The sequence below is a fragment of the Anomalospiza imberbis genome, chromosome 24, assembly GCF_031753505.1.
Source record: "Anomalospiza imberbis isolate Cuckoo-Finch-1a 21T00152 chromosome 24, ASM3175350v1, whole genome shotgun sequence".
In the NCBI taxonomy this organism is placed as follows: Eukaryota; Metazoa; Chordata; class Aves; order Passeriformes; family Viduidae; genus Anomalospiza; species Anomalospiza imberbis.
In genome coordinates this window covers 6,225,072-6,243,953 of record NC_089704.1, presented here as the reverse complement: position 1 = coordinate 6,243,953, position 18,882 = coordinate 6,225,072, and the positions used below count along the sequence as shown (strand labels likewise).

The 18,882-nt window shown below is 47.2% G+C and overlaps 1 protein-coding gene across 1 annotated transcript; it reads right to left on the bottom strand.

Annotated features, from left to right (window-relative positions):
- Positions 1 to 1,898: 1,898 nt before the first annotated feature.
- On the bottom strand, positions 1,899 to 18,351 carry TTC12 (tetratricopeptide repeat domain 12). The gene is made up of 21 exons (XM_068171996.1): positions 18,241 to 18,351; positions 17,542 to 17,693; positions 17,232 to 17,262; positions 16,661 to 16,738; positions 15,626 to 15,747; positions 14,874 to 14,933; positions 14,409 to 14,480; positions 14,002 to 14,062; positions 13,732 to 13,920; positions 13,129 to 13,195; positions 12,541 to 12,629; positions 11,759 to 11,924; positions 10,350 to 10,442; positions 10,110 to 10,173; positions 8,718 to 8,852; positions 7,964 to 8,056; positions 6,996 to 7,064; positions 5,522 to 5,623; positions 4,428 to 4,527; positions 2,922 to 3,147; positions 1,899 to 2,227 (listed from the first exon to the last, which is right to left on the bottom strand). Exons 1-21 carry the CDS (start codon positions 18,302 to 18,304, stop codon positions 2,152 to 2,154), a joined length of 2,109 nt encoding a protein of 702 aa, XP_068028097.1. The 5' UTR covers positions 18,305 to 18,351; the 3' UTR covers positions 1,899 to 2,151.
- Positions 18,352 to 18,882: the final 531 nt, after the last annotated feature.

Genomic DNA, 18,882 nt, shown 5'->3' with positions numbered 1-18,882 from the left:
GCTATCAGAAATATTTGGCAGGACAGCCGTTCCCAAAGAGGCAGCACAACGTGCCAGTGGTGCCTGGAAAAGGGACCCTGAGCAAGCCTTCAGCAGCACCAGCCTGATCCTCAGTGCTGCTTGGAATCCCTCAGGAAAAGGGATTCTTAATTTGATTTCCCCTCAAGAGACAGTGTTTTCTCTGGGGGCTGAGCAGCACAGCCAGAGCTGCCCCACACCCCGAGAACAGAGCCAGAGAGGCAGAGAAGCAGCAGCTCTGGGGGGCAGAGCAAACCCATCACTCACCAGACAAATCCAGCAGCGCAGCTGCCAGCAGGACAAAGAGGGGGAGCTTCTCCTGCATCTCGTGGAGCAGCTCCTGAGGCATCCCAGTGAGGAATATCCCCGCTGGAAGCAGCTCCCTGCTGCCTCCCAGCAATGGGCATGTGCTGCCTGCTCTGACGGGCACAGGGCTGGGTCACTTTATAAGAGCTCAGGCCAGACACCAGCCAATGACCTGGGCCAGGGAAAAAAAAAAAACCTGCATCAATTGGAATCCATCGGTTTTCAACAAGAGAACAGAGCGTGGCCAGGTGGACTTTGCGTCCAAAAGGAGGAAAATGTGACCGTGAACACCACGGTGCTTGGGCAGCCCTGGGGGAAGAGTTAAAGCCCTCCCTGGAGGGCTGGGGGAGGATGTGGAGGGGCTTGCATGCCCCCAGAGGAGGGGAACAGAGCTGGGAACACCTCCTGCCAGGCTCAGGGCTCTGGGATTGTCCACTTTGGAGAAAAGGAGGCTCTGGGGAGAGCTCCTGGCTCTCTGCAGCTTCCCCGGGAGGACATGGGAGGGAGGTGCTGAGCTCAAACTGGGTATTAGGAGGCGATTTTTAGCCAAGAAGGCGGTGAAACACTGGAAGGGCTTCCTGGAGAGGGGATTTTGTACAATGCCCTGAACACACTTTGACTTCTGTTCGGCCCTGGAGTGCTCAGGCAGCTGCACTGGGTGAAGTTGTAGGTCCTTTTTAACGGAACTATTCTATAATTCCAATTTTTTTGCCAGTTTGCGGCAATAAAAGCATCCACAGGGATCAGCCTGGATCCCAGGGAGGAACAGAAACCACAGTGAAACAAGCACAGAGCTCAAACCTTCCCAAGAGCCCAGAGGTTCCTTGGGCCCAATCACAGCTGCACCCTTTTTTTAGCCACAAAGCCCCCAAAGAACTGTAAATAGTCCCTGCAGGCAGCCAGCAGCACCCAGCAGGAATCTCCCAGTGCCAGGCACACCAACCTGCAGCCAGGCTGAGAGAACAGGCTGACACAGCCCTGCCTGTGTGAGAACACCTGAGCAGAGGCAGATAAAGCCCTACTGACAGCCGGGAGCAGCCGGGAGCCAGGGAGGCTCCCTGGCAGCAACAATATTCTCCATTATTCAACAATATTCCTCCCTCCAGCCTCCAGGCTGAGGCAGGGCAGCCAGCAGGGACCCACTGACCCCCCTGCCAGCCCAGCCCTGCCCTCACCTCCCTGGCAGAACCAAGGACAGCTTGTCCCCCCTCCCTGGAAGGCAAATTCCTGCCACCTGCAGAGCACCTGCACCCTCCAGGTGGGGTTTGTTACCTGTCTGGGCAGGCTGTAACCCCAAAACCCCCCAGATGATTAAACTGAGGTGACCCATTGCACGCTTCCATCTCAGAATATCCCTCCTCTGCAGTGGGAAGCTGATTCAGCTGCTCTCTGGAAAATTTGTCAGCCCCTTTGCTCTGAGGGGACAAAGGTTCCCCACCCCCAGGTGTCAAGGAGGGGAGCTGAAGAGCCATTTAAAATCAAACTGGGCTGGCCTGTGCTTATTCTTCACAGAAATGCAATAAATTCTCCTGTTTCCTGCGTTCAAAACCAACAAAAAAATAAGCTAGGCTGTATTTATGGCCATTTATTGAATTTATGTCAATTGTTAAAGCAAAGGCAGCCTGATGCAAGGTGGCGTTTCAGCTGGTAGCTGAGATAAGAAATTAACTTCTTCCTCCTGATATTGTTTCACTGGCTTCTGTGGGGGACCAAAACCACTCCAAAAAGCCACTGAAAAGTTGATGTGCTTTGAATTAATTTTATTAAAGCAAAGAAAACTCGACAGCAGGTGAGATGGAGGGCACTTGTGGAGGGTTTCTGAGGAGTTCAGCTGCTGTGCACGTATTTCATGGAGGAGTTCAGGATGGCCAGGCCATTGAGCTTCCTCAGCTGGTGCATGTGCCTGGAGAGACAACAGGGGGAACAGGTGGTGACTAAAAATTAGAGTTTTAAGCTTTCACTGCTCTGCCCAAGCTTTCAGGGGTTTTTAATGCTATATTCAATATAAAACAGAGTTTCTAGATAATGGTAATAAGAATAATAATGATAATGATGATGATAATAATAATAACAACATTACAGAGTTCATAAAGATACTCTTAATAGAGTTTCTAGATTATTATTGCCCTCAGAAAGGCACAGAAATTACATTCTTCAAATAGGTGGCATTTCAGATTAACAAAACTAAGAAAATAAAGAGTTCCCCTTCCATCTCTGCTGTTTTAGACAAATCTCTGGGCTGATACTTTCTCTACTGCTCATTTGGGATCTACAGACTTCAAACATCCCTTCTGTCAATTAAATCCCTGAAAGATGTGGGGACAGAACTGGCACCCCAGGAGCCCCAAAGCAGGACTTGGGACAGATCACAAGGGGGAATTCTGGCTGGAGGAAGGAAATAGAATTCATAGAATTCATTCTATGAATAAATTCATAGAGTTTATTCATGAATAAATTCATAGAGTTTATTCATCTATAAATTCAGTAGAATTTATATAAATTAACCAAATAGATTTGGCTTACCCTGGTTGGTTTCTCAGGGATCATCACCTCATATCAGAAAAGGGAAATAAAACCCAGGGATTCTGTGGTCCTACCTTGGCTCAGCCACACAGAGCCTGGCCAGGGCAATGGCTGAGTTCTGCTGCACCGAGCTCCTGCGAGCATCACCCCCAGCCTGCCTGAGCAGCAGCTGCACCACGCTGGAGCCCAGCAGGGAGGAGGCAGCCCCGGGCAGGAGCAGGCACTGGCTGAGGCAGAAAGCTGCGTTGCCCACAGTCAGCTCGTCCCCCGAGTCCAGCAGCCTCAGCAGCACCTGGAACCCTGGCAGGAGGGGGAAATCTCCGTGAGACACACCCAGAGCTGCTCCAGCTGCTCCCTGCTGGCTGCAGCGACTGACCCTGGGGCTGCTGCCCTGGAAAAGCTGGAGCAGCAAGGGGATTTCATGGCAATTTCAGCAGCCAGGTGTGGATGAAATTCACACCTGGTCAGGGACAGAGAAACGGCAATGGTTTCTCACAGTGCCTTGTGAGAATTTTTAGGGAGCTGTAGGAATGTGGTAACTTGTTAGTCTAAACCATCTGCAGGTGGTGTTTTTCCACCTTGCTTTTCTGTTCCTCTCAAGGACGGTGTGTGAGAAAGATGTTTTTGTTAATTAACCAATCCAGTAGAATGTATGGGCATATATAAACTGGAGAATCCTTTGTAATAAAGTTTCTTTTTCTCCTCTTGCCATTTGGTCTCTCGTCTGTTCTTGTGTCGTTCTTGGAGCAGGGTCACAGCCAGGAGCTGCCTCAGCTCCACTTGCCCAGAAGTCTCTCTCACAGAGAGCTGACCGTGCCACGTTACTGCTTTAGACCAGAAATGCTGTTGTGGAAAGAACAGCTGGAAAAAGGAATATAAAAAAAGCTTTCTGTGCATCCAGAACTACCAAAGCTCACCTGGGAGCTGCCCCTGAGGACAGCAGAGAGTTTTGGCTCTGACACCTCAAAGCAGCAGCAGCGTCTCAGGCCACAGAATCCTCAACATTCAGAGATCAGTGATAATGATAGAATAGATAATAGATAAATACAGCCACGGCTTTCTCACCTGGGAGGTTTCCTCTGGCAAACAGAGCTGACAAAATAAGAACTAGTGACTTCTCACAGGTTAAACCCCAGAGTTTTGGTGGGGACAATGAGGCTGAAGTGTTGCTGCTGGTTGGAGGCAATGAAAGCTCTGAGAGGAGACTGGCTGCACCAAGGGGAGGTGATGCTCTGAGAGGCTTTTCATGAGAGGAAATCCTTGGGGTGCAGCTTGAACTGCAGGCACTGACAGCTTCTTGGCAGGCTCAGCCAGTGAAAATCGCAGGATTCTCTGCTGTGGTTCCATTAGCTTTGACTGGGGCTGGGTTTTAAAGCACTGCAAGCAGGGCTGTACCACAGAGCAGAGCACACAGATCAGCAGTACCCTAGAACTGCTCAGATTTAGCAGATTTAGCCCCGAAAACTGCTCTGGCACCATTCCTCTGCCTCCAGCTCCTGCTGGTTTTAGTGCCAGGCCAACACCCCCACGGAGGACAGCAGGAACAGCCCCCAGCCCTGGAAATCCCAAGTTTCACTCACTTTTATCCCCCTTCAGCAGCTCCTCCTGAGCTCTCCTGCTGCTCCTGGTGCAGGTGGAAAGGGTCTTTATGGCATAGCTGGATGTGAGCTGTCCCCCAGCCTGAGGGAGGAAAGCAGAGAGCAAGCCCGGCTCACCCCGTGTGCCCCGGAGCAACGGGCACCGCGGGCACACTCAGGCCTGAGCCCAGCATCCAACGAAAACTTCACAGGGCATTCACCTCAGGCTGACACCGCATAAATCTCATTTAATTCCTGCCAGTGGTGGACACACAAAATTCCCTGCATCTCTGCAGGCCACTTCTTTCCACATCAGCTCCCCCTGACAAGAGCCCAGTGCCACAGATTATTTCTAGACTAACTTGATCTGCATAAGCACCTGCTGGGCACAGATATACAGCAAGAATTAAATGAAAAAAAAGATTAAAGAGGAATTAGAATCAAGAATTAAAAAAAAAAAAAAATTAAGAAGAAAGAATTACAGAAAAAAAAAGAAAAAATTAAAGAAAAAAAAATAATTTTAAAAATTAAGAAAGAGTTAAAGAAAAAAATTATATTAAAAAATTAAAGAAAAAATTAAATTAAAAAATTAAAGAAAAAATTAAAGAAGAATCATAATTAATAATTTAAAAAAATTAAGAAAAAAGAATTAAAGGAAAAAAAATTTAAAATGTTAAAAAAATAAAGAAGAATTAGAATTAAGAATTTTTAAAAAATTAAGAAGAATTAAAGAAAAAAATAAATTAAATATATTAAAGAAAAAATAAAGAAGAATTAGAATTAAGAATTTTTAAAAAATTAAGAAGAAAGAATTAAAGAAAAAAATAAATTAAATATATTAAAGAAAAAAATAAAGAAGAATTAGAATTAAGAATTTTTAAAAAATTAAGAAGAAAGAATTAAAGAAAAAAAAATTAAAGTAAAAAATAAAGAAGAATTAGAATTAAGAATTTTAAAAGGCTTAAAATGAAACCTGGGAGCAGTGTTACAATGGACAAGGATGCAGACACATCTCCAGGGAAAGGAGGACAAGCCCATGGGGAGGTGGATTTGCTCAGGGGGACAATGCAGGCAGAATTAAAGAAAGTTGGATTTACTTTCAGGAACTGGAGCATTTTCTTCACCACTCCTCCTTTCACCACTTCCTCCACTGCTGCGGGAGCGGCTGGCAGCGCACGGCTCAGCACTCCAGTGGCTCTCTAAATGAGGGGCAAACGAGAGAAGCAAAACCAAACATTTATTGCTCCAGGCAGCTTAACTGTTTTGTTTCTTGCACGGTAAGACTGAAGGAATTGAAGTGCTGAAAGAAGAAATGCACAGAAATTAAGGAAATCCCAGAATTGCAGAATCTAACAAAGAACATCTTTAGGATGTGGCTTTTTTTTTCCTGTCATTTCTTGGAAACTGAGCACAGCAGAGCTTCTGCACAGGAGAGATGAGCCCAGACTGGGACTCTGGGTGTTCATTCCCTAAAAAATAAAAATACAAATTCCTGGCAGAGAGCAGCCCAGCACTGCTGGCACTGAGAGAAGTAAAACAGCTCAGAAAAGTTCCTGGGAGCTCAGGGAAGGGACTCAGAGCCCACATCTGTTCCTGCCTGGAGTCCCACCCCAATCCCAGGAGCACAATTGTAATTCCCAGCCAAGAACTGCAAAGGGAACCAGCTCAACACCCAAACTGCTCTTGCTGCTTTGCTCTCCACTGATTTTTAAAGGGTCCTGTGTAAAACACCAATCACTTGGTTTTTAAAAATGTAAAAGTTTATTTGTAATAAAATAGTTTTAAAAAATAGTAATAAAATTAGAGTAATAAAAATTTGGACAATGAGGATGAGGACACTACGAGACAATAAAAAGCAAAGAATTACGGACATCCGGATGTTTTTGGGCACTAAGTTGCCAAAAACATGCCTTGTGAACACAGGAATCACCCTTAAAACAACACACTGTTGCATATTCATATACACTTCATGGTTATGCACACATTCTATTTAAAACAAGAAACTCTGTCTGTTGTATGTCAACTGCTTCTTTTAATCCCCATGGCGTCTTCGAGCCTGAGCAAGGCCTGAAGAAATTAGCTGCTTCTGATTAAAAAACCCGTAAATTCCTCTTCTCTGGAAGATTTAGGTGTCCTGTGACTGTTATCTCGAAGCCAGTATCTCATTCCTTAAAAAAACCCCACATACATAGTTTCTATTTTAACCACTAAAGCTTCATTTTAACTACAAAACTACATTTACCACACTATTAAAAATGTTAATACAGCACTTCTAATCAATATAACATAATACATATAGTATTCAATTTAATATTTGCAAAAAGCCAATCATAAAATATGTACTTTTCACAGGTCCCATGCTGAAATGGTTTGTAAGAGCTTCTATTAAACAGATTTCAAGAGAACCCTGAAAACCTCTTGCATCAAACCATATAAAAATGAATATAAAAGTGGTCTATTGTTTCTTTATTGCTGTTAGGAGTGTTTTAGGCTTCAAAGGCTTCTGGACAGGTCAGAGGTTTGCTCTGAAGAGCTCAGGAGAGCCAAACCCAGCTTTTGTTGGTGACTTACTGTGACAATCCTTCCGTCCTGATGGCTGAGCAGAGCCAGGCACCTGCCACTGATGGGCACAGCAAAGTCCTGGAAAACACAGGGAAAAGTCAGGGGAAACACAGGGAAAAGTCAGGGAAAATACAGGGAAAACAACACAGGGAAAAGTCAGGGGAAAGTCAGGGAAAAGACAAAGAAAACACAGGGAAAAGTCAGGGGAAACACAGGGAAAACAACACAGGGAAAAATCAGGGGAAACACAGGGAAAAGTCAGGGAAAATACAGGGAAAACAACACAGGGAAAAGTCAGGAAAAATACAGGGAAAACACAAAGAAAACACAGGGAAAAGTCAGGGAAAACACAAAGAAAACACAGGGAAAACACAGGGAAAAGTCAGGGAAAACACAGGGAAAAGTCAGGGAAAACACAGGGAAAAGTCAGGGAAAACAACACAGGAAAAACACAAGGAAAACAACACAGGGAGAAAAACAGGGAAAAAAACACAGGGAAAACTCAGGGAAAAGACAGGGAAAACTCAGGGGAAACTCCGGGGGAACTCCGGGGGAACTCCGGGGGAACTCCGGGGGAACTCCGGGGGAATTGAGCTGCAGCTGGGGCTGGGAGGGCAAAGGAATCCCCTGGAGATCAGCGGAGAGCAGGGAGCCACCAGCTCTGCAGCACCCTGGGGAATTCTGCCTTCCTGGTGGGATCCTGAGCTTTGGAGAATTTTGGAATGCAACCAGGACCTCAGAACATGGCACAGTTGGAGAGTGATTCCAGAGAAAACTTTTATACCACTATGGAAAGACAATTTATGCACTTTACACTGTTTTTTCCTCATAGCTGTTTATATATTGGAGGTGGTGGCAGAGGAGAAAATTCTGTAGCTTTTTTCACTTTCCAGCCTACTTAAATCATCAACTACTCTTAAAAACAACCTGCAACACTGTAATTTTTTTTTTTTTTTATATTCCCAGATGTTGCCTACCTGGACGGTGCCGTTGGATTCAAGCAGCAGGTTCATCATCAGCCCCAGCACTGCAAACACACACTGCTGGTACCCAGGGCTGCTGGCATCATCCTGAGAGAGAGCAGGGCAGAAAAATCAGCTCCCAGGGCCAGGCCAGGCTCTTCCTCAGCCTTCTGGGGCAGCTCCAGGGGGAGGAAAAGTTCTGGCAGAAGCAGAGCTGAGCACACTCTGTGACACAAAGCCACGTGTTTGGGACCCAAAGCTGCACACCCCAAACTTGGGATGTTTGGGATCTTACAAAGATCCCTTCCCACCCCCCTGAACCTTCAGGTTTTGGGGACTGTGCTCACAGCACAGCCTCACCTGGAAGGTGTTAGAATCCTGGAATTTTATTTTAAACTTTCTGTGCTGAAGAGTTTTAAACTTTTTGTGCTGAAGAATTTTAAACTAGAATTTTAAACTTGCTGTGCTGAAGAATTTTAAACTTTCTTTTAACTTTCTAGTTAACTTTAACTAGAATTTTAAACTTGCTGTGCTGAAGAATTTTAAACTTTCTGTGCTGAAGAGCACAGACCCACAAGAAAGTACTTTATTTGACCTGAGGCTGCAGAAAAAGCTTCCATCAGGAAGGGGCCACTTTGGAGGGACACAGCTGAGGGGGTGCAGCTCTGAGACCTCTCCCCAAAATCCCAGCTGGAGCGAAAGGGCTCAGGGCTGTGAGGGGAGCAGACAAACAGGGGGGAGGGCTGGCAATACCCCCAGGTTCCTTTACCAGCAGGTGCAGGCAGGCCTGCCAGCACTCCCTGCTCCGAGCCAGCTGTGCCCGCAGCCCCACATCTGCACACAGGCTGCCCAGCACGGCCACGGCCCGCGCCAGGGCCGCCTGCTCCACCTGCCTGGCACACACCTGCAAACACAGCAAGGCAAGCAGTGTCAGCCCCAAAGCACCAGCAAACGGCACTGTGTGTGTGTGTGTGTGTGTGCCGATGAAACAGAGTGAAAGAGTAAAAATGTATTTAGATTTAAGTGAAATGTGCTGTGTAGTAGCTTGTTAACGTAAGTTAAATATGCTGTTTAGTCTGTTAACTATGCTGTGTTTGTAAAACTGTCCCAGCCAGAGAGGAAAAATACAATCTCTAAAGTAAAGAGATAAGAAGAGCCTCTTGAACTCTAAAACAAAAAAAAAAGAAAAAAACTAAAGCTAAGTTTACAAGAAATAGACAAAAAGATTAAAAAGGCAAAAGGCAAACTACAAATCAGCAGAATGATTATGCATGAACCTATTGTAAGATTCTATGTATATGTAAATTAGAGCAGAGTAATAAAAAAAAGATCAAGGATCCTCAGGGGCGCACACGTCCTTTAAAAAGAAACAACCCCCACGTGTGCCCAGTGCTGCAATGAACATACTGTCCCTACAAATCTTTATTGAGATTGTCAAGTCTTCATGTCTCACCACGATTCCCCAGCCCCTCTGGCCACGGGCACTGGCACTGCAGCAGCTCTCTGGTAAAGCCCAGCTGCCCAAGGTTTGCAGATTTCCCTCATTTTCACTTCAGCTATTGCTTTATGAGCTCTGGGGAATAGGGATTTTGTGTCCTCTGATCCCCAAGTGTGAACATTTCCTGCAGGCTCTCAGGGCACAGAGCAGCTGGAATTCCAGCAAAAAGAGCCACAAACAATGGGAAAGTTATGAAATTATTGTCTTGCTGCTAATCTGGAGAAATGGGAGTATTTTACTGCCCAGCAGAACCAATCTTCCCCCTCCCTCGGGTCAGGTTTCTGCACCAAGACATTTTAAATGTGCTGTTGGAATAAAGGATGCCCAGGAAAGGGATTCTCTACCTCGGCACCCAATGTCAGCTCCTCACCCTGATCCCTCAGATTAGAAGGCAAAAATCACCATCCAAGGCAGAACAAGTTGCTGACAGGGGATTAAAGTCACATCAGGAAGAGCAAAATTCAAAGTTGAAGGTGAAATTATCAGTGGGAATCTGCAACCAAGGCCAGAGTTTATACCGAATATTAAACTAGGGATGTGTGGGACAAAATATTGGGGAAAAGAACATTTTCCTGACAAAACTCAATTTCTTACACCCACAGAGCAGACAGAGGACATGTTACACAAAAATAAACTGGAAATACAAAGTCAGATCTTCCCTACCAGCAACTGTGTGAATAAAGGTAAAACGCCTGTGGAAAGCATGGCCCGACACTGGGTTTGGAACCTGTGGGGAGACAAAAAACCAAAGTTTTAGTCAAAAACCACAGCTAAAGGCAAGAGAAGAGCAATAGAAACCCCGGTAAGCTCACAGCAAAGGTGGCCAACAGCCTGTCCCTGGCTGGTTTCACACAACTCACAGCACAGCTTTAGAGAAATGTGTGAGGAATTTAAATAAATTACCTTTCCTCCCCAGCTAAGTCAGACAGGATGTTCATGGCACTATCAGCCCTTGCATCAGTGCACTTGACAAATGCCATCAAAATCTGCAGCCATCTGGTGTTAAAATAAAAAAAAAAACAACCAAAAATTGGTGTCAGCCTTGGTTTAATCATTAAAGATCTAAATTCTATTTTTTTTATGTTGTTGATATTTCAAGCCACAGTTAAATCTGATTCTTTTAGCACCCTTTGAGATGTGGCGCATTCCTTTCAGCTTTCCTCCCCAGGAAAAAATGGACAGTGTCTCCTGATCACCCATTATTACTCCAAACCAGTAAATGGACATTTCTCAGGGTGGCCTGGGAGGAAGCAGCAGGATAATGGGACAAAGGCAGTGCAATGGGCTTTCCTTTCACTCAGTGAGCCATGGCAACACGAAATAACTACAAATCCCCATTTTTAAATGAGAAGAGACTCTCAGCTAGAATCCAGGAGATTTTAGAGGCACCAGGGCGAGAGTGCTACACAGGTTTAGAGAAGGGGACTCAAAATTACAGGAATTAACTTAAATCCTGATGTTTCAGACATCAAAATTTCCTGCAGCTCTACCCCACACATCCAACTCCCACTTTTGCCAGGCCAGGCCTGTCCCCAAGGGGGAGAAGGCTCAGTGTCACTGTGTCCCCTCAGGAATTCACAGAATTCACAGAATCACAGAATCACCAGGTTGGAAGAGACCCTCAAGGTCATCGAGTCCAACCCAGCCCCAACACCTCAACCAAACTCTGGCACCCAGTGCCACATCCAGGCTTTGTTAAACACACCCAGGGATGGTGACTCCACCACCTCCCCGGGCAGAACATTCCAGAACTTTATCACCCTTTCTGTAAAAAACTTCTTCCTAATATCCAACCTAAACTTCCCTTGGTGCAGCTTGAGGCTGTGCCCTCTGGTTCTGTCAGTTCCTGGAGAAAGAGGAACTGACCACAGCCACCTTTCAGGAGCTGTGGAGAGTGACGAGGTCACCTGCCGCTATTGGACATGAAATGAGTACACAGAAGTTTGGTGGGTTCAAAAGAGAAAAAGAGCTAATTTTATTTCTGACCTCATAATACATAGAATTCCAAAAGTGGCAGTGGATTGGAGGATGGAATTGCCACCTCTCCAACCACACTGGTCAAACCAACAGTCCATCAATTCTCTCCTCCCATAGAGAAGAATGCAAAACAATCATTATTTACACGAACAGTGCGTGACAACTCCAGTAGAAATATGCAAACATTATCAGAAAGCATGGAAAACTTTTAAAAGAACTTTAAAGCTTTCAAAAGAACTATAAAAGAAAAGGCAACAGTCACCCCTGAGTCTCCTTTTCTCCTTGGAGCTGGGGCAGCTCTGACACTGCCAGGGCACTTTCCTGGTGCTGCTCACCTGCTCAGGTCCTGCCTGACCAGCAGCCTCCGGCCACTCTGGTGCTCTGAGTAGAGAGAGATCAGTGCCAAGGTCTCCCTCTGGACCTGGGCTGTGCCAGAGGACAGCAGCTCTGGCAGCTGGGCACTCACTTCGGGCTGGGCCAACAGGAGACGCTGATTTTCTTCTGGAAGGAGAGAGGAAATCTCACTGCAATGTCACTCACTGGCATCCTCGTTTCATTTTTTTTTTTTTTTTGTTTGTTGGTTTGTTTGTTTGTTTGTTTTTTTAATGAATGTTTTATTTGAACAGCTGGACCACACAAGTCAGCACAGGCACCAATATTCTGCATTTCCACTTTACCACCCACCCCAGCCCACTTCTCACCCACGTGGGTATTCCCTAAAAACAGAAGCAGGCACCTGCCCAAGCACTGTTGATTGCTGATTCTAAAATAATTCAGCCTTCTCTTCTATAAAACTCTGCTTTTTGCAGCTATAACTACTTAAAGCAGAGAAAATTGTGCAAGTGGTATTATCTTAAGAGCAGCAGAAATCATAGGGATTTTACTTCCCACCCCTTGTGTGGATTTGAAATGCTCACAGAGTGGAAATTTCATCCTGCCAAAATTATGGCTGCACCCAGCACCTCCTCTGAGCTGCACAACTCAGGTTACAACCACGTCTGGATGGATCCAGGGGCTCTGGGAGAGGGGTGGCCATGCCCAGCCCCAGGAGGCCCAGCCCAGAAATGCCAAACTAATCTCACATTAACGGGGATGAGTGTGGATCCCAGGGCTTTACCATTCCCAGCACAGGCAGCTTGCCACAGGAGGAGAAGGGAAACACAGAGCTCCACCTCAGCAGGGCTTTTTTTCTCTGCACAGAAGGCCCTGAATGAGAAAAGCCAGCTTGTGAACAGAGCAAAGGGTGGATCAAACCAGTGGGAAATATCCAGGGAATGGGAATTTGTACGTGCTTCATCCCTCAGGTCTGTCTGCAGCCACCACCCTACATATGGATGAACCCTAACGAGTGCCAGGAACACCCAAATATTCACTGGTGCCCAATCCCAGCACCAGGGGGTGCAGCCAGAGCCTTCAGATGTTCTTTTCTACTCAGATTTTTTTCTGCAAACCTGCTCTCACCACCAGGGATAGGATAACTGCCCAGAAAGAGCAGACACAAACAGCAATCCATGGATTCTCCTCCCTGCATCTAAGGGAGCACTGTTTGTGTCAGAGTCAGGTATAAGTCCTCCCATTCAGGCACTAAAATCTGGGATTACATCCTCCTCTGATCAGTTCATCTGCATTTCAAGAGGTGATTCTGTTTCTTGAAAACAATATTCTCATTTCCCCAGGCAGGAGTGCCCCTCTGGAGAGCTCTCACCCTCTGACAGCCTCGTTCCTGAGGATACTGAAGCCATTGTTTGTCCTGAAGAACGTTTGCCCAGTGCCTGGAAGAGGCAGAGACAAACAGCTCAGGTGTGTGACAGCCAGGCAGGCTCCTGCTCTTCCTGCACAGCGCTAAAAGAAAAGGTCACTGCATCAGCAGCTCTGGGGAAAAACATCCTTGGGAATGGGGGAAAATTCAAGAAGGAATGAAGCAGGAGTGGTTCTCAAGCTGAAAATTGCTCCAGTTCATGCCTGGTGCTGTTGGCTTTGAGTGAAAGATTATTTAGGAAGGCTGAAACACAAAACTGGCTTTGTAACTCAATGGTTTAACACAGAATTACAAATATTTAAAACAAATGAGACCCAAATCGCTAAGAATTCTCAGCAGCTCAGCTACAACGTCAGTCTGATTCTAAAAAATGCTGTAAACACCCACTGACCACGCTGAAATATCCAACATTGCCAGTTTTGTGTTTCAAATACAGCAAGAGTCACTCTGCTCCTTTAAAAACTGCTCCCTTGCCCTGCTCTGCCTGGGTTACACCTCCCCAGGTTAACAACAATTAACAAAATGAACACATTTTGCACAAACACTCACAACTGTTCACAACTTCTGCCAGGAGCCTTATGCCCCCTGTGTAGTAGAGGATGTCGTGGTCGGGGCTGCTGATCCTCTGCAGCAATTCCTGGATGGATAAAGCAGCAGCACTCCCAGCCTGGACCTCCCTCTCTGCTCTCTCCTCATCTCTCAGCCTCTTCTCCTCCAGCCTGGCCTCGTCCACACAATCTGGGAGAGCACAAAAAAGCGTGGCAGGGATATTCTGTCCCCTCTTCACCAGAGAACAAGAGTGGAAATTCGGTTTCTCACCTTTAACCAGCTTTTCCTTCTGGGGATCAATCTGCAGCATCTTCTCATAGCACTGCCTGGACTTCAGGGGGAGAGAAAAGGGCTCTCAGTTTCAGCTGGAAACAGGAAGATGGCATCAATGATATCCCAGTCAGATCCCAAAAGATTATGGGGCCACAGTCCTTAATGAATGTGAAAATGTATGGAGACGCAGGTGTCAAAACTCTCAAAAAAGTTAAATATTCTCAGTCCCTACATCTGCCTGCTGTTGCAAATTCCAAGGGAATTTTCCAGTAAAACCCAAGGAGCAAAAAACCAGAGTTCCAGTGAGAAAACAGAAACTGAGGCATGGCAGGAAACTGTCTCCCTCTCACCCAGCAAAGCAGAACAAAACGTGGCCCCACGGCCCCGGAATTCAGCCAGCTTACCTCAGTGAAGTGCTGCAGGGCCAGGTGAGCTTTCCCCATGAGGAAATAGGCTTTGAGGCAGTTCTTATTGCACTGAGTTCAACCAGAAATTGTTATCAGTTATGTGTTCCGAAAATTTCAGCCTTTTGCAGCATTCTGATTAATTATTAGAGCTGCCCAGGGCAGTATTTATACAATTTATAGATATAATTATTTATATATATATACACAATTTGTTAGTAATAAATAAATAATATATAAATAATAATTTATATAATTATTCATATATATAATTTATTAGTGGTGTCTGAAGTTTTTATGCTACATTATTGCCCCCAGGCACCCAAGAAACACAGGCTTGAGGTGAGGGTGGAAAGCAGGGTTTCCAAAAGGTGATTATTTTCCTGTTCATTTGAGTCAAAATATGGATTTCTGTAAATGATGCTGATTTTAGAGGTCTTTACCACTCGATAATTGTGGAATTACCTTTAATGCCCACTCACAGTCACTGATGGCTTTCTCATACTCATGGAGCTTCAGGTAGGCCTGAAATAAACAGAAAAAAAGTCCAGGCAGAAGAATTAGAATCCTTCAAACAATTTCTGCTCGCCGTTGTACCAACACTGGCTAATTAAAAAGAAGAAAATTAGACTGCTGATTGGCCTGGCCATTGGTTTTGCAGGGTAATTTCCATTCCTAACTTGTCTGCCATCTTCCTGGATTTTCTAATTTAGAATCAATTGGATAGAATTCTGCACACACACACAAACACACAGAGCATACAAGGCCAACAGACACTGCAAAGCAAATATTTCACTCTACAATTATGGAAGTGATTCCTGGAAAAGCATTAATAATAAAAAAATCAGAGTGTTTTTTTTTTTACAGACACTGCAAAGCAAATGTTTCTTTACAGACACTGCAAAGCAAATATTTCACTCTACAGTTATAGGAGTGAATCCTGAAAAAGGATTAATAATAAAAAAATCACAGTGTTTTTTATAGACACTGCAAAGCAACTATTTCACTCTGCAGTTATAGAAGTGAATCCTGAAAAAGCATTAATAACTAAAAAATCAGAGTATTTGAATAAAACCGGGAATTGGAACAATTTTCCCCTGCTGGAGGAGCAGGGGTTCACCACACCCAAAGGGGTGTAACAGAACAATGTTTTGGGGTCTTACCCTGGCACAGCAACACAAAAACCAGCCAGAAGTGGCTCCTTCCCTGCCACTGACCTGGGCCCTGTTTGTGTAGAGCTCCTGCTTGTCCCTCAGCTTCTCCAGCCCCTCTGAGTAGCTCTGGATGGCCCGGGTGAAGTCTCCTGCCCTGAAGGCTTCGTTCCCCTGCTCCTTCAGGGCTGCAGAGCAGCAGAATGCCTTGAGCACATCCATTTCCCTTTCACCCATTTCCCATCCATCCATTTCCCTTCCACCCATTTCCCTTCCATCCATTTCCCTTTCACCCATTTCCCATCCATGCATTTCCCATCCATCCCTTTCCCTTCCACCCATTTCCCATCCATCCATTTCCCTTCCACCCATTTCCCTTCCATCCATTTCCTTTTCAACCCATTTCCTTTCCACCCATTTCCCATCCCTTTCCCTTCCACCCATTTCCCATCCATCCCTTTCCCTTCCACCCATTTCCCATCCCTTTCCCTTCCACCCATTTCCCACCCATTTCCCATCCATCCATTTCCCTTCCATCCCTTTCCCTTCCACCCATTTCCCATCCATCCATTTCCCATCCATCCATTTCCCTTCCATCCCTTTCCCTTCCACCCATTTCCCATCCATCCCTTTCCCTTCCATCCCTTTCCCTTCCATCCCTTTCCCTTCCATCCCTTTCCCTTCCATCCCTTTCCCTTCCATCCCTTTCCCTTCCATCCCTTTCCCTTCCATCCCTTTCCCTTCCACCCATCCATTTCCCATCTTTTTCCCTTCCACCCATTTCCCTTTGCACACTGAGCAGACAGAGGCCTCGCTCTCCTGCTGGAACAGCCCCAGCATTCCAGCCCAGCCATTATTTCCATCATTTCACTGCAGCCATTCCCCTTCCAGAGGGGAAAATGAGCGTTCCCCTCTGGCCAGCCCCAAATCCCTCCCTCCCTCCCTCCATCCCAAAGCAGCTCCAGCACCAGGAGATCCTGCAGAGAACCAGGGTGCAGCAGCTCTGAGGAATCCCTGAGCCTGTCCCAGGGTGGGGACGCCTCCCTCAGTCCCTGACAGGTCATTTCTGCAGGAAGAGCCCGGAGTGCTCTCAGCAGTCACCGTTTGCCAGCTGCTCGTTCCTCCTCCTTTGCTGGGCTCGTTCTTTGGCATCCTTCTCCAAAGCTGCCAGGAAGCCATCTTCCAGCCAGGAGAGTTGGTGGCATTTTAGTGTGGGGGGGAAAAAAGAGGAAACTTCATTAAAACAGAGAAGAAACAATCATTCCTAGGGTATTTTTGAGTAATTTCTTAATAAAAGCCAACACTAAGGAGCCATTTCAGCAATTAAAGTAGCTGGCAAGCTGTCACAGACAATGATGATGCCACCCCTGAGGATCTGCACGCCTGCCTTGCTGCAGCTCCTCTCCAGGGCCAAACAAACAGGTTTGCTTTGAAATTCACAGTAAAAAGTGTAAAAAGATGAGGAGCCAGAAGAGAACAAGGCTCCCACCTGTGAAAAACACAGCCATGCTGGTAAGACGAGTGTGGTCCTAGATCTGACTGAATTTTGGTTAAAGACACCAGAAAAAGTCAACTTGGACTTTGGCAGGGGTGGAATCAGCTCTGGCGTGAACTCCATCCCTGCCAGAGCTGGTTTTAGAGCTGTGACAGCCTGAGGGGAGCACTGTCCTACCTGCATCTGCTGCCTCCACCCTCGCCGTGCCCTGGAAAAACAAAAACACAGCACAAGTGGTTTTGGGAAAGGCACAGCAGCACAGGAGCGCCTGGCTGGGCTGCACAAAGCCACAGCGAGTGTCAGGGAACGTCTGGGGGCATCTGAAATACCCAGCCTGACGCACAGAAGGAGCACCAGTCTGACATTTCAACAAAGGATGGCGAGGATCTGGTAAATCCTCACATTCCTGGAAAGCTCCCATCTATGTCTTTAACGAGGCAAGAGCTGAACTGAGTCCAGCTTTAATTTCAGAAGGAAAAGCCCTTACAGAAGTGTTGATGAGTGTTCTGTTCACCGTGGTCCTGCTCTCCTCCTCCTCCTCCTTGCTGCCTCCTTGCTCTCCGAGCCTTTTCTCTGCCTCAGCAATGGCTTTTTCCTGCACAGCCGAGTCCGGGGACTTCAGGCCTTGCAGCAAATTGGCTAAAAAATCACAGAAAAATCCCAAATAATATATATATACACAGAGGACTTCAAACGTGGAAGCACCGGGAGTTCAGGTGGCACCTGCTTTGAAGGCACCGCTGGCCAGGATGGCTTTTACCATAAAATCACAGAATCCCAGAAGGGTTTGGGTTGGAAAAGACCTTAAAACCCACCCAGTCCCAAGGGCAGGGACCCCTCCTGTAGACCAGGATGCTCCAGTGTGGCCTTGGGCGCTTTAAATAAATAATAAATAATAAATAAACAGAAACTTTCCCAGGGTGGATTCCCTGTCACTTTCAGGAGCCACCTGCAGTTTCTGCCGACATGTCCGAAACGCACGGCAGCGAGCGGCTCCCAGCATCCCACATAAAATAAAAGGAATAAAATTAATTAATTAATTAATTAATTAGGATGCTCCCAGCATCCCAAATAAAAGCAGGAAGCCCCCAGAGCCTCCCCGCAGGCGCGCTCACGGGCAAACACCGAACAACCCGGAGCGGAGAGGGGCACGGCGGCGATTTCCCCCTTCCCCGCGGCCACTCACCGACATCGTCCACGCGGCGCAGGAAGCGCTGGAAATCCGCCTCGGTGTCCTGGTCCCGCAGCATGGCCGGGGACAGCGGGGGACACAGAGGGGGGACAGCGGGGGGACACCGAGGGACACAAAGGGGGCACAGAGGGGGCACAGAGGGGGCACAGAGGGGGCACCGGGGGGACACCGGGGGGACACAGAGGGGGCACAGAGGGGGCACAGAGGGGGCACCGAGGGGACACTGGACACAGAGGGGGCACAGAGGGGACACTGAGGAGACACCGAGGGGACACTGGACACAGAGAGGACACCGAGGGACACCGAGGGACACAGAGAGGACACCGAGAGGACACCGAGGGACACCGGGGGGACACCGGGGGGACACCGAGGGACACCGGGGGGACACCGGGGGGACACCGAGAGACACAGAGAGGACACCGAGGGACACCGGGGGGACACCGGGGGGACACAGAGAGGACACCGAGGGACACCGAGGGACACCGAGGGACACCGAGGGGACACCGGGGGGACACCGGGGGGACACCGAGGGGACACCGGGAGCTGCCGGGGCCGGGCTCGGAGCCGCGGCGCCGTTGCCAGGGGAACGCGCCTGACGCGGCACCCGCGGGTGGGCGTGGCGATGCAAATGAAGGG

Bases quoted from the DNA above. Each gene is read 5' to 3' on its own strand.
- TTC12 (XM_068171996.1), bottom strand. From the start codon at position 18,304: ATGCTGCGGGACCAGGACACCGAGGCGGATTTCCAGCGCTTCCTGCGC. The intron at 17,263-17,541 runs GTAAGGGCTTTT...TTGTTTTTCCAG, and splicing joins GAACACTCATCAACACTTCT to GGCACGGCGAGGGTGGAGGC. The intron at 10,443-11,758 runs GTGAGCAGCACC...TTTTAACACCAG, and splicing joins GTCAGGCAGGACCTGAGCAG to ATGGCTGCAGATTTTGATGG.